The sequence below is a fragment of the Chanodichthys erythropterus genome, chromosome 6, assembly GCF_024489055.1.
Source record: "Chanodichthys erythropterus isolate Z2021 chromosome 6, ASM2448905v1, whole genome shotgun sequence".
NCBI lineage: Eukaryota > Metazoa > Chordata > Actinopteri > Cypriniformes > Xenocyprididae > Chanodichthys > Chanodichthys erythropterus.
This window is the reverse complement of record NC_090226.1, coordinates 3,827,022-3,842,025: the sequence shown is the minus strand read 5'-3', so window position 1 is coordinate 3,842,025 and position 15,004 is coordinate 3,827,022. Positions and strand designations below refer to the sequence as shown.

General features: G+C 41.8%; 1 protein-coding gene across 8 annotated transcripts in view; it reads left to right on the top strand.

The window, feature by feature from the left end:
• camta1b (calmodulin binding transcription activator 1b) overlaps positions 1–15,004 on the top strand; it is a 240,753-nt gene that overhangs the window by 220,319 nt on the left and 5,430 nt on the right. For all 8 annotated transcript variants that reach the window (XM_067387774.1, XM_067387780.1, XM_067387778.1 and 5 more), the window contains 9 exons: positions 1,441–3,722; positions 4,509–4,635; positions 5,111–5,245; positions 12,887–13,056; positions 13,149–13,363; positions 13,464–13,542; positions 13,670–13,997; positions 14,218–14,642; positions 14,837–14,991. In XM_067387774.1, coding sequence (XP_067243875.1) covers positions 1,441–3,722; positions 4,509–4,635; positions 5,111–5,245; positions 12,887–13,056; positions 13,149–13,363; positions 13,464–13,542; positions 13,670–13,997; positions 14,218–14,642; positions 14,837–14,991 — 3,916 coding nt within the window. The remainder of the gene's footprint in view (positions 1–1,440; positions 3,723–4,508; positions 4,636–5,110; positions 5,246–12,886; positions 13,057–13,148; positions 13,364–13,463; positions 13,543–13,669; positions 13,998–14,217; positions 14,643–14,836; positions 14,992–15,004) is intronic.

Below are 15,004 nucleotides of genomic sequence, written 5' to 3'. Positions count from 1 at the left end.
TCAATGCATTCATTTTCTCTGAAATTATTGATAGTTAGATGAAATTTGTCAAGTTTTCTCCACCACATACAGTACAGTCCAAAAGTTTGGAACAACTAAGATTTTTAATGTTTTTAAAAGAAGTTTCATCTGCTCACCAAGGCTACATTTATTTAATTAAAAATACAGTAAAAAAACAGTAATATTGTGAAATGTTATTACAATTTAAAATAACTGTGTACTATTTAAATATATTTGACAAAGTAATTTATTCCTGTGATCAAAGCTGAATTTTCAGCATCGTTACTCCAGTCTTCAGTGTCACATGATCCTTCAGAAATCATTCTAATATGTTGATTTGCTGCTCAAGAAACATTTATGATTATTTTCAATGTTGAAAACAGTTGTGTACTTTTTTTTTCAGGATTCCTTGATGAATAGAAAGTTCAAAAGAACAGCATTTATCTGAAATACAAAGCTTCTGTAGCATTATACACTACCGTTCAAAAGTTTGGGGTCAGTAAGAATTTTTATTTTTATTTTTTTGAAAAGAAATTAAAGAAATGAATACTTGTATTCAGCAAGGATGCATTAAATCAATCAAAAGTGGCAGTAAAGACATTTATAATGTTACAAAAGGTTAGATTTCAGATAAACACTGTTCTTTTAAACTTTCTATTCATCAAATAATCCTGAAAAAAAATATTGTACACAAATATTTGTACAATTGTACACATTAAATGTTTCTTGAGCAGCAGATCAGCATATTAGAATGATTTCTGAAGGATCATGTGACACTGAAGACTGGAGTAATGATGCTGAAAATTCAGCTTTGCATTACAGGAATAAATTACTTTGAGAAATATATTCAAATAGAAAACAGTTATTTTAAATTGTAATAATATTTCACAATATTACTGTTTTTACTGTATTTTTAATTACATAAATGTAGCCTTGGTGAGCAGACGAAACTTATTTTAAAAACATTAAAAATCTTAGTGGTTCCAAACTTTTGGACTGTACTGTATCACAAATCCTGTCAGTTATAGTTTAAAAGAGAAAATCATATACAACCACTTCTCTAACATTAGAATTTAATTGAATATTATTATTTCGTATTTAATATTTGTATAATGTGTATTTGTTAAGCAATATGTTATTTATTCATTTCTATGTATTCGTATATATTATGTTTCATTTATTTATTTACATTATGATTTTTTTCTGATTTAATTATGTAATATTTATTTATATCTATTTTTTATGTGGTTTTGTTATGCATTTTAAGCAACACTCCATAGAATAAACATCAGCATTTAGCATTTCTGTGGTACAGTATACAGAGGTCCAGCTCTTTCCATGAATCATAAGCCAATAAAATAGATCAAAATGCATGGTTTGTCAGTATTTATAGTTACATTAATATTATAGCATAACTTAAAATGTGTCTTCTTTCTGTAGGTGCTGGGAGCAGCCTGCATCACAAATGCAACAGTGCCAAACACCGTATCATCTCCCCGAAAGTGGACCCTCGCACCGGAGGCGCCTACAGCAGCACCCACTCCGAGGTTCAGAACAACGATGTGTCCGAGGGAAAGACGGAGCACAGCCACGGCGGGAGTAAAAATGGCAGGGCGGGGGGCGATGGTGCTGGTGGAACAGGCGGCCGAGAGAAAAGGAACGGAAAGGTGCACAAGCCGGCGCTGCTTCACCAGAACAGCATGGAGGTGTCCTCAACCAACCAGGTGGAAGTGCCAGATACCACCCAGAGCTCACCTGTCTCCATTAGCAGTGGGCTTAACTCTGACCCCGATATGGCCGACAGTCCCGTAGTGACAGGAATGGGCCACGTAGCCTCCGTAATGAACAGCCTGTCTCAGTCCGCCACTGTATTCATGTCAGAGGTCTCTGGAGACCCTGTCTATAGCATGTCTCCTACTGTAGACCCCAACGCTCACCTCTTGGGTGCTGACACGGCCTCTAGCAGTCTAGTATTAGCAGTGACAGCCGACAGTCACAAGTTTGCCTTTGCTGGAGCGGTGGGAGTGGGTTTGGCAGATGCAGGGTCCACAGACGGACTTGCTATGCTGTCTTCAGCCAGCGTGTCTGAAGAACTGGTGCTGTCTAGTAACCTGGAAGCCGGGAATATCAAGCTGCCCGAGACCAACATGAACTTTGACCCCGACTGCTTCCTCAACAACCCCAAGCAAGGTCAGACCTATGGAGGAAATGGGCTGAAAACCGAGGAGAGCAACGGGAGCAGCTGCAGCAACGGAGGGCTGAGGTGTTCTCCACCACTCAGCGACAACGGTTACGGCTTTAACCCCTCTCTGGTGAAGAACATCAAGACGGAGGACACGTCATTTGAACAACAGCTGGCTAAAGAGGGTGGCTATCAGGTTGGAGAAGTGGTGAGCGATGCCGTCGGTATCTCTGGTTCCTCAAGCAGCGGTTCTGGCCAAAACTCTCTGGCTCTGACGCCCACTGGTTCACTGCTGCCATCTGGAGGTGGACTCAGTCCCAGCACCACACTCGAGCAGATGGATTTCAGCGCCATTGATGCCAAGCAAGACTATCCGTCCAGTGTTATGTCAGCAGCAGGTTATGGACAAGCTATCTCCAGCTCTCACTTGGCCCACCAGGGTCACTCCCCCAGCTTCTTTCTGCAAGGTTCTCCACAGTCCCAGACCCACCAGAACAACTCTGGTTCGACCCAGAACTCCCACGACTCCAATGCCTACATGGGTCTGTCTGTCGTCAAGACAGACACGACAGGAACCAACGGACATCTCCATCACCATACCCACCCCAGCCAGCACACTGCCTCTAACTGCAACGGCGGCTCTCCAAACGAACAGAATGGACAGGCTGGGTCGCTCCAGCTTCTGCAGTACCAGAACCGCTTTCCGACACCAGGCCAGGAGCATGAAGAAGTGGGTGGTTTGGACCAGCCAGCAGGAGCAGAACAAGGAGGAGGCGGCGTCCAAGAGAAGGACTCCGATTGTTTGATGAAACCAGGGGACCACTTGCAACCTGGTGGAGGAGGAGAAAACGAGGGTGTAGGGGGCGCAGAGCACTACCTTCAGCAGCCAACAGAAGGTGGTGGAGTCGGGCAGGGATCTGGAGGAGCGAGCGCAAGGCCAGAAAGTGGAACTCTGTGCAACGACACCGAGGGAAATGGAACCAACAACAGCCCCCATCAACAGCTCCAGCCACTCCTGCAAGGAGCCGGTTTGGTGCAGGGGCTTTTCAGCACCGTAGGGTCCCACCAGAGCCTGGGCAGCAGTGGAACCAATGGAGGAGGATCCATGGAGATCAACCTGGACCATTTTGATGTTTCCTTTGGGAATCAGTTCTCAGATCTCATCAATGACTTCATTTCGGTGGAGGGCGGAAGTGGTACGGCAGTAGTGCCGGGCGGCAGCGCTCTCTACGGTCATCAGCTGATGACCCATTCAGGAACAGAGGGGCAGGTCTCTTCTGGAACCGCTGCGCAACAAGGTGCAGACGAAGGAGCTCATGGGGCGAGAGGGTACAATTCTTCGGACCTCTGCCTGCAGCCCTGTTGCAGCCCGCAGTCCACGCAGGCTGGGGCGGTGGCGGGCGAGGCAGGACAGCTATCATACATGCAGGTGGCCGAGGCCGTGTCGGCAGCCGTGGCACATGGGAACATGGCAATGTTACAGGCTACCGGAAGGCTGTTTGTGGTGACGGACTATTCTCCAGAGTGGTCTTATCCTGAGGTGAGTTTGTGACATTTCTGCAGAGCTAAAAAAAAACTCAACTGCTGTAGATGTGTGATAGTATAGCCACCAGATGGCAGCAGAGATGCAGGCAAATGTGCAGGACCAGACAGAAACTGCATTTTCTGAACAGATTTGGTGGGAAAATCTTTTGAAATCAAAGATAGTAAAATGATCAGTACTCTATTATTGGTAGCTAATAATAAAGAAACAAGGGGCAGGGAACATGTAGGGATTTGTGAATGGTCATTTTCTAATTCTTTGGAGTTCTGAAAGCACACAATTCATATGGAAATCAGCCACAATCTGCTTAATACAGGAATAGATTTGAGTCTTGTGAGGTCTGAATGTAAAGCTCAAGGTCTTCTCTACAACAAGTGACGCATTTATTTGTCCCAGAAGCCCTTGGGCCACATGAGACACATGCTCAGCCTATCATTAACATGCCCATTGGCAAGGAAGCAGCCGGACAAATATAGACAGAGGGATATCAGACCTCACGCAACGACACTTCAGCTCTCCTAAATTTTTTCTTTGTTAGAAATAGATATCGTCAGAGATGCATTGTAATTTATGTTTTCTTGTGGTGTACTGACATTCAAATGAATGCAAATTTAGGCCAACAAAATACGTTAGATGAAGAATCTAGATCTAAATTCTAACAGTATAAGCATGCAGTAAATGCATACAATCAATTTCAAGGATGTTGTTGCTTTTGCAAGCTTTAATAGGTTAAATAAATGTAACTATGCTCGTTTATATATAATATTGGTGTATGTTTCTCAGGGCGGGGTGAAGGTTCTGATCACCGGTCCATGGCAGGAGGCCAGCAGTGAATATACCTGCCTGTTTGATCAGATAACAGTTCCAGCCTCTCTCATCCAGCCCGGGGTGCTACGCTGCTACTGCCCAGGTATTTCATCACAGTCACATATACTAACTGCATGTACATATACACTTTTACAATTGTCCTTTTTGAGGGAAAGTGTGATACTGCTACATTTCAGCATCCCAAAGGCATCAAATAAAGTTAAAAATAAATAAAGATAAAAAAAAGCACCAGTCAGTATGCCAAATGCTCCCGAACCAACATCTGATTTTAGAGTCTTCTCCATGCTAAAAATGACCTACATGTGTTAAGTCTTTATATATACTGTAGTCCGTAAATATATAATGTGGTCTTTTGTGAACAAAGAAAGGATTGTTTTTAACAGCTGTCATAGAGAACTCATTAAAATTCCACTGTTACGTAACTAAATATATAAATAAAAACAAAAACGCTCTGAGCCATCACTCTTAACATTGTAAATGGATTGCAAAAGTGCAAACTGAAAGCTCTTTCTTTGCACATAATAAATTCTTGATTTGTGTCTCTTTTCCTCTCAAAGCTCATGACACAGGCCTGGTGACCCTGCAGGTGGCAGCCAGCAGTCAAATAATCTCCAACTCAGTGGTGTTTGAGTATAAAGCCCGTGCCCTGCCTGCCCTGCCCTCCTCTCAACACGACTGGCTCTCACTGGACGGTACGTTTGAGATTTACCTTGTGTTACATCATGTATTGCTGTTAAACAGTTGTGGGTTTTTATCATTTTGCATTGTTTATTTCCAGCCAAACAGTAATGAAATTATGGAAGTTTAATCTATTTCATGCATTGTGAATTGTTTAATTTGCATTTGCATTGCATTGCATATGTTTGTCTGAAAAATCTCTTGATGGCTGATGGCAGATACTTCTTCAAGTTGTGTTTCAAATGACTAGCAGGTGCATAAAGGAAGACTTGGCTGCTGTTAAACTATTGGTTTTGTCTGCATTTTGAATGGGTGGCCAGGTAGTGTTTACGTAATTTAAAAGGATAATAAAAATAACTCACAGAGACTCTGTTCTATGTTCTTTGGGGGGGCAATTAAACTGAGCTGGCTGACTTTGGCCAGTTACTTCTGTAGCACCTTAAGGTCTACAAGGATGAATGCCATCCACATCCGTTGGGTTAGACACTGGAGAATCCTTGTATACTTGTATAACCAGGTTATGTTTGGTTAAAAAAAAAAAAAATTTAAAAGACTGATTAAAGACAGGCTAATTTGTTTTTGTACTCATGGTCTATGTTTCTGTCTTTCATCATTGTCAGTGTTTGTCATTGTCATATACACATACAGTTACAGTATATATGTCTATATGGTGTGTGTGTGTGTGTGTGTGTGTGTGTGTGTGTGTGTGTGTGTGTGTGTGTGTGTGTGTGTGTGTGTGTGTGTGTGTGTGTGTGTGTGTGTGTGTGTGTGTGTGTGCTTTTGTTTATATTACATTGTGGGGACCAAATGTCCCCATGATGTAATATAAACCTGAGTTCACCTACATCGTGGGGACCAGCCAGCGGTCCCCACAATGTAAATGGGTTTATAAATCATATAGAATGAGTTTTTGTGAAAAAGTAAAAGTTTGCACAGTTTCCTGTGAGGGTTAGGTTTAGGGGTAGGGGCAGGGTAGGGGGATAGAATGTACAGTTTGTTCAGTGTAAAATGCATTGAAGTCTATGGAAAGTCCCCACAATTCACAAAAACAAACATGTGTGTGTGTGTGTGTGTGTGTGTGTGTGTGTGTGTGTGTGTGTGTGTGTGTGTGTGTGTGTGTGTGTGTGTGTGTGTGTGTGTGTGTGTGTGTGTGTACATATATTATATACTTGTTAGGTTATAAGCACTATATAGATTTGTTTTGTGATTAAAAAAATCATGGTTTGTTGTTGATTTTCTGAGGGTGAATTTCACAAAGAAATATAGGTCATATTTAATAATAAAAATCTTTATTTTTATAGTGCCTTTACAAAAACTCAAGGTTTTTTCATATTCAGTGTATTTTTAAACTGCAAACAATAAGAAAGCTAGGAGGGGGGGAAACTCCTTAAATTCACTCAGAATTAAAAGAAAATTTATATTTTGCATAAAAATTACAATTAAACACATTTCCCCGGATGTCCTCAATTTTACTGTGAAAAAAACCTCATAGTGTGTCTCTGATTTTAATTCTCATTATTCTCAAAGATAGTTCTCATTAGATTGCCATCACTGTAATGGAGTAATTAAAACCATCCAGTCTGGACACAATCATTCACTTTAATCAGCTGAACTTTTAACCATTTAAATATATCATTTTACATTACAGTAATGAGGATTTGATGTGTTTTTTGTTTTTACACTGGGGGGTACTGTGTTTATTTGTCCAAATAATGTGAACTGATCTTGAAGAACTTAGAAATAAGCTTTGTTTCATATCTCTTTGTGACATTCAGCCCAGCTTCAGCGATTTACACTCTAGATGTATTTGAGGCCATCCCGATGTGAAGTATATTATAGTTAGGTGTTAAGTGAAATTTGGGAATATAAAGAAAAAGAGTGATCGGAGCTGTCTCCCAGCATGTTGTCTACGTGCATCCAGCGCGTTATGTGCGTGGCGCTGAACGACACACCGCCTGGCCTGATTTGTCATAATGCAGAGAGGAGAAAAACAGTTTATCTGCAGCATTGCAGGTACTAAACCACAGGACAGAGGCTGAGAGGGGCAAGAGCAGTAAACCTGCCTCCTGTTGACACAGATTTGTCGCAAAACACCCGTGTGAGCGACCGGCACATTGTTCCAAGCGCTTATATGAGTGATCAGAGCGGCTCCATTGTGTTTCGCTGCCACTCCCAAAAGAAAAACACGTCCACATCCAACCACCACACGACTTCAGATTCGCGCCAAAACGCGCGGTTTTAGTCAAACACCAAAAGCGAAATACTTCAGGTCCAGATGCTGTCGTAAATCGCTATGAAACCAAGCACGTTTAAAAAAATCAAAATCAAAAATCAAATGCGATACGCAAAACTCGAGCGCCGTTTGAAGACAAATGACTGTTACGCGTAGAGCATTAGCGATATAAAAGATACGACAAACGAAAATTACACATTTTTCTATGCAATCGAATGTTTTCCGTTGGAAATGAAGGGCTGTCGTGCCTGCGAGTGTCTGGAGAGCCAGCCGGTGGCGCACGACTGCGCGTAAAGCGGTGCGTAAAGCGCGTACCTGCGGCGGATGAATCCCCGCGTCTCCATGAGCGAGCGGAGAAGATAAAGCATCGGCAGCAGGGATGGGGAGGGAACAGGAGGAGGTGTAGAGGAGGGGGACGAGGGGTCTTTATCTCTCTCCATACACTCTCCGCACTTACACTTTGTTCTATTGTTGTTGGCTCCGGTGCCAAGCGGCTCCTGCGGTTAGTTTGACGCTGGATAGAGAGAACATGTGTAAGTGACAGACAACACGTTGGCTGATTCGGGTTAGTATGCATGATTCTTTTTATACTAACATGAACTTGATCAACATTGCACGGGCTATTTAAAGGCTGTAGTTCTGCGCTCCAAGTGTCAGTGCCTTTGTTATGTGTCCTGCTGTATTCTTTCCCTTGTTTGTGATGTTTCCCAACAGCAGTGTGAGCATTTTCTCCTGTGGAACGATATTTCATTGTCCTGATGGCAGTGTTTCAGAGAGCTCATGGGGAAATAATTACTACATAGACTCAGAGATGCAACATGGAAGTTTCTTAAAATGAATTCTCATGTAATACAACCAGGTCAGACTGTACGTAAAGGCTTGTAAACTTTAACCAACCAGTGTTCTCAGAGACCTCCAGATCTCCTTTGTAAAGCATGTGTTTGCAGTGAGTCAGTCAGGTGTAGTGCGTCTGTCTTCAGCACCACAGGCAGTGGACAGCGACAGTGATGCTGAGAGGATCAGACTGTTGCCCTTCTTCAGATAAGCGGTCCAGAGGGAAAGGACGAATATACTGTGCCATGAAGTTGACCTTTTTTCTAGATTATTCAGAAATCTACAGTGCAATAGTGAGATGCAGTGTTGTTTTGCTGACAGACCTATTAGAATTGTTCTACCAACCTGTTGACAACTTATTGCTTTTGTCTTTGGCCTTTATTATTACGAAGATTATTATTAGTTGTCTCAACTGTGTGTTACAATCTACACATACTAAAATCACATTATAAGTCTAAGAGGATTTCAACCCAACCGAGTCATTTCTGTATTCTTGTTTTGCTGGCCTGCCTACATGCCCTTACAAGGAAACTTGTAACTAGGTCACTATAATCAACCCTAAATCTACAGTTCAAAGTTCCTCGTTCTGCTTAGATGAGATTTCCTGTGGAATTCTAGGAATATTACGGTCATGGCTTGAGTCCGCTAATGGAGCGCCCACACAGATCTGTCCCGTCCGTGCTGTTTGTGCTCTCGGTTGAGATTAAACAGTTTTTTGTTTGTATGTCTACTCTCCAAGCAGTCTGAACCAGTCTGGATAACCTGAGCAAGTACAGTGTAGTGCTGGCTTTTAGTACCATGTGTAATTAGAGTACACAACCCTCTGTGGAGATTCTGTGTTTTTATTTTGTGCTCTGTGTGTGTGTGTGTGTGTGTGTTGACTTGTAATGGTCATTCAAAGCGGATGCTCATCTGTAAGCTTTTTTCTCTGTAGCAATTTTTCAGTCAGTTTCATTGTCAGCAGTATCTTACACATTTTGCAAAATTCATTGGATGGATATATTGACCACAGTACATTGAGTATTTTGGGGTCAACCGATTATCGGCACGATATTAAGCATTTTTATGGTTGTCGTTATCGGTCATTTTCAAAACCGCTTTGCCAATAAAATAATTTAATTTTGCCATTGAGATCTTGTTATTCTTAATTTTGACATTAATTTTCATTTTTACAACAGACATATATATCAGTTCAAAATATCGGTTATCGGTCTACTTGATCTGTAATAATCGGCATCGGCCCTGAAAAACACATATCGGTCAACCCCTCATTTTAAGTGCAGTAAAACTCTTTGAAACCATTTGTTTTTGAAAGCCCGTTACTTGCAGATATATATACATAAACATAAGGACGTAAAAACAGAAGTGTTTCAGTTTTCAACATTCAAAGTCTTTGTGAAGCTTTTGTTTGTCTGAGTTCTCCAAAGTTCTGGTTTGAGGCTGTACATATCTTAAAAATCTAGATCAGAGACCTTGAACGCGAGTTCAAATTGCTAAAATGGCATGGTCTGTTGAGTTGTTTTTAAGCAGAAGAGATGTTTCAGGTTAGATGAGGAAAGTTCATAAAAATAATCAGTGCTGGGTTTATGACTGACAGAGAAATAATGGCATTATCATAACAGCCTCGCGTCTGTCCAATTCTATCCAAAACGAGCACCTGTTCCTGGGTCATGATCTACCAGATCTACCAATGTCCACAGCATTATCCCAGCTTTGAGTCCATGCTGAGCTAAATCCCCTTAAGACAAAATCATTGCACATTATCAGTTAAATCCTGTCAAAACAGACATTTGTGTGATTTCGTTTTTTTTCCATTTCTGGTCGATGCATTTAGTGATGGGCTTAAACAGGATATCAGTCTGTTATAGATTTAAAGCAAATCCTTGTGGAAATGCTCAGCAGAGCATGAGCTCTGTCTATTTTATACCCTAAAAATAAAAAAGAAAGTCAATATGCTCTCTGAGCTCAGATGTAACAAATATAGAGATATGCTCAGGAGAAAAACTATATAGCAATCATCCAGTATTCAATAAGTAATCAAGACCATCATAAACATCTTATTTTGTCTCCACGTTATTATTTCTGACGTAGATATTTAAGATGCATTTATTTAATGCTGTATAATTGTCATTAATCTGCAGGCTATAAATGACATTTTATTTAAGAGGTGGCAGCTGTTTTTCATCAAATGATGGAGAAGAGTGTCACAACAATGCAAATGCATCTTGTAGATTCATGCACTTTCATGATTTTAAAGATATTTGGATTGCATTGTTGGAGCAATGCTGTACAGTCTCGATATCATGGTAGTATGGTGCTTCTTCCAAATCAGTGCTCCAAACTGGCCTGCATGCATTTGCACTGTAAAAGAAATTGCATTCTGCACTAATTTTGCACTTTTACCTAATATGCAAAACAAGACTGCCAGCAGGTGCAGTCTAATGTCCTAGCCATATGGATTCATTGTCAAATGCTTGTTTAATTTCTGATGACTGTATAGCTCGTAGTCTCTTTATTACCAATCTCAGGCACAATAAACCGCAACAGATCTTCAACAAGTGAGTGATTTTGAGCCCCTGTTGCGCTTGTAGCTGTAAAGTGGTGCAGAAGCCCCCACTCTCAAGAGCATGATGCAACTGTGATGAAATAGAGAAACCGGCTTGGGCTCTCTGCATTAGGATATTACCATGAGATACTCAAACATCCACCGAATAGAGAGTTTAGTCCTTTCAGTCAAGGCTTGTGCTCAACCACATGAAGTCCGCTTGATCAGGAGAGATACCCAGGCCAAAGGAGAAGCACCAAGGCTGATGTAACATCTTCTGGAAAACGGTAACCGAGATTGGCACAGTCTGTTTAGTACTGTTTAGGGGGATTTTTTTGGACTCCTTTGGGCTAGTTCATGCATGAGCTTCGTCATTGGTCTGTGTTAGTGAAGGTTGTTGTTGGTTGCTTAGGAAATCGGGAAGTCTGATTTATGCACACAAATACAAGATGTAATTTTAATATACTTGTAAACAACAGCTTGATGTGTATTTAAAGCTTTTTGAGGAATCTTGATCTTTTTAAAGTTCGTATTAAAAGTTCAACTTAATTGTTGGAACTGATAAAGCTGTATGATGGTTGATTTTTGCATGCATTGGTTTGTTTTGGCATGTCTTAAAAGCTGATTTTTGTATAGGAATTCTGATAAATTGGGCCACATTTTGACATTGAAACTACTGCGAAAAAGTGGTCCAATTACCTTGAATTCACCTTATATATTCACCTGAATACAGCCAAAGCAAATAATCTCGCTGCATCAATTTTCCGTAAACATATTCCCCATCTCTGCATTAATAAACATGAGTTTGGTCTGTCTGTTTTGAAATGCTGCCCCTCAACAGTTTTAGGGTTGACACAAAGCTTTCAAGTGTTCTGTTGCCTGGCTGGTCTGCTGGCATCTGATTGGTCGTCTCCAGGCTGCTGGAGGTGTAGTAGAGCGTTGATTATGTCACAGCCCCGTTGTAGAGCAATTTGGTCCCTCCTCCCCTTTCCCCTCCCCCCAGCCTACATGAGCGTACGTGTGCCGCATTCTGAGTGGAGGGAGAGAAAAAGAGAGAGAGAGAGAGAGAGAGAGAGAGAGAGAGAGAGAGAGAGAGAGAGAGAGAGAGAGAGAGAGAGAAAGAGAGAGAGACAGCCAGCCAGCCAGCCAGCAGCAGGTGGAAATGACATCATCTGCACTGCACCAACACTGCAGTAGTGTTTGAACAAAGCTGCACTGGAGCTCCACTCAGAGCTGCTCTTTTTGTCTGCAAGGGTGGATGTTTGTGGGGGAAAAATACAGAATCCAATGCATATGTGTCTGTCCATTCATTAGAATTTGATTCACTTTCATCACTGTGTGTGAAACAGAACTGGTGTCAATATGGAATTTGCAAGAAATTTTCCTTGATGTTACAAAACAATATATTATGAGCTTATGTACAAGAACCTGCAAGTTGCTGGAAACCATTTTTTTACCATTTGATATTATTTGATATGGACAGATGTACATGGATCAGTGAGTAATACTGATGAATGTTTGAGATGTTGAAGAGGAGAAATGTCTAATAAATGTAATCTTTGTATTTATGTTGGTTTTGTAAAATTAAAAAATAAATAAATTACTGTTTTTAAGAATTTCATTTTATAAAAAAAATAAAATAATTTCAGCTTATTTGTAGTAAATATTTAAAAAAAAAAACATAATAAAAAAATAAGCATCATATAACTGACCCATATAGGATATTGAAGTGAAATTTGCAACACATATTACGTCTTTAAATTGACTTATTTTCTGAGTTAAACAGGATATAAAAAATATAGGACGGGGCTAATGTTTTGCTATTCATACCAGTGATTTTCCACAAGCTACAGCAGAATACTGCAGTTGAAATACCTAGTAGAACCAGTGCTGCCAGTGTGTATACACGCACCTATAAATGGCATTGGTGATGTCAGCCAACAATGAAAGATTACAAAGACAAACTTTTTTTTTTTCTAAGGAATAACATGCAGTGGTGAATCGTGCACAATAAGACCCGTGTTCTCCTTGTGTTGTAAGCAGATAACCAGTTCAGAATGTCCATCCTGGAACGCCTAGAGCAGATGGAGCGAAGGATGGCAGAGATGGCCGGTCAGCAGCAGCAGCAACAGGGCGGTGGAGGACCCTCTGAGAGCGGAGGAACCGGAACAGGAGGTGGAGAAGGAGGAAGAAACAATTCGGAACAGGCACAGGTATCATTTTGAGCTACACTCTCTTGCTCCAAAATAATGGATATCACCATTAGATTATTAGAACTGACTTGGTTCTTTATTGTTTGCTGTAGTTCTCACCAGGTCAGGGTCAGAGCCAGGGTCAAGGTCCGGCTGGCAGCTCCTTTGAGAGCCGTGTAGTGGTAGTTTGTGAGAAGATGATGAACCGTGCCTGCTGGGCCAAGTCCAAGCACCTGATCCACTCCAAAACGTTCCGGGGCATGACTCTTCTTCATCTGGCAGCTGCCCAGGGCTACACCACCCTTATTCAAACACTAATCAAGTGGCGGTGAGTATACTGATTGCATACTGGCACTAAATGCCCATATATATTGCATATACATCATTCACCTGTTCTGTATTGTGCTCTATGATGTTTGATTTCACAGCACTAAGCATGCAGACAGTATTGACCTGGAACTTGAGGTTGATCCTCTAAACGTGGATCATTTTTCTTGTACCCCACTAGTGAGTATTCACAATAGATCATGTTACCTTAATCACAATGCCAAGTAGTTTCACAATGAGTTGTTTCATACAGAAGGGGCCGAATATGGCATACAAATGAAATGCAAATCAATTTTCTTCTGTTCAGATGTGGGCTTGCGCTTTGGGTCATATGGAAGCAGCAGTGGTTTTGTATAAATGGGATCGGCGAGCTTTGGCCATCCCAGATTCTTTGGGTCGCTTACCGCTGGCTATAGCCCGATCCCGTGGCCACACTAAGCTGGCCGAGTGTCTGGAAAGCCTACAGAGGGAGGAGCAGCAGTCAGGAGCACTGACTACAACTGCCAGCATGCCTTTCTCACCATCTACTGAGGCCTCAGCTGCAGAGGGATGGATGAATGTTTGGGGTACGGAGACATCTTCAGTTGGGCTGAAAGAAAGCAGCATCCCTAGTTCTGCTTCCAGCTCCAGCTCAGGTGAGAACTGGAATCTTTCATTCTGTCTGGACTGTCTATCTTCAAAAGTCTTTCATGTGCATGTTGAGTTGGTTTGCTCTTCTTCCAAAAAGTTAAAAAAAATAATCATAGCAAGAACTTGCATGAACAAATTAGTATTTTGTAAGGAGATGGGTCAGGTTGAGTGATTCAACTTGGTGAAGCATTCTTTCTCTTAGACACTTTCTTCATACCTTTGCAGACTTAAGGAGACCCAGGTCGGAACCATCCAGTTTCTATAGCAGTGTTAGTCACGGGGATGCCCCATTGAGCAAGAAACACAAACCCAACCCAGAGACCCTTCAAACTCGGCCCAGCAAATCCTGCTCTGCCCCTCTCGGACTAGAAGAACAGGCCCACAAGCCTAAAACGTGCCCTTCCAAACCGAGGGAAGGTACTGTGGAGAAAGAGCAGGGAGATGGTGAGCAGTCTCAGACTAAGCTGGCCTCAACTTGTGGAGGTGGGCGTTGGGGTTCCAGACAAGCTGCGGGACGCAGAGTGCCAACTGTAGGACTTGGCAAGGAAAGGCTCGCAAACAGACTGAGGTTAAGAGAAATTGCTAGTGCAGGAACAATCTCTGATCTGCGTACAAGCCAAGAGGATCTGGAGAACACAGGAGACCTGCAGGTGAGGCTTGGAGAAGGTACTTTGACACAAGTAGCCAAAACTGCTTCTTTTGTAGTGCTATAAGTCTGACAGATCATGCAAAAGTACTGGCTTCTGTCTAGTGTCTCAGTGGCAATGTTAGCAATCTTGTGTGTCCTGTAAACCACTCTACAGTTACTGGTGCAATTTTAAAGGTACCTAATAATTTGTTTCAGAACATGAACATGATGACTTTAGCGGAGGAAGTCATTGAGGCGACGTCTGACCGCATCAAGAGGGAAAACTTTGTTGCATCAGACACTTCACTAGATGGTGTTGGAGTCAGCAGCACTATGAGCTGGTTGGCCAGTTACCTTGGTGATGCAGAGAGGTGATTCATCATA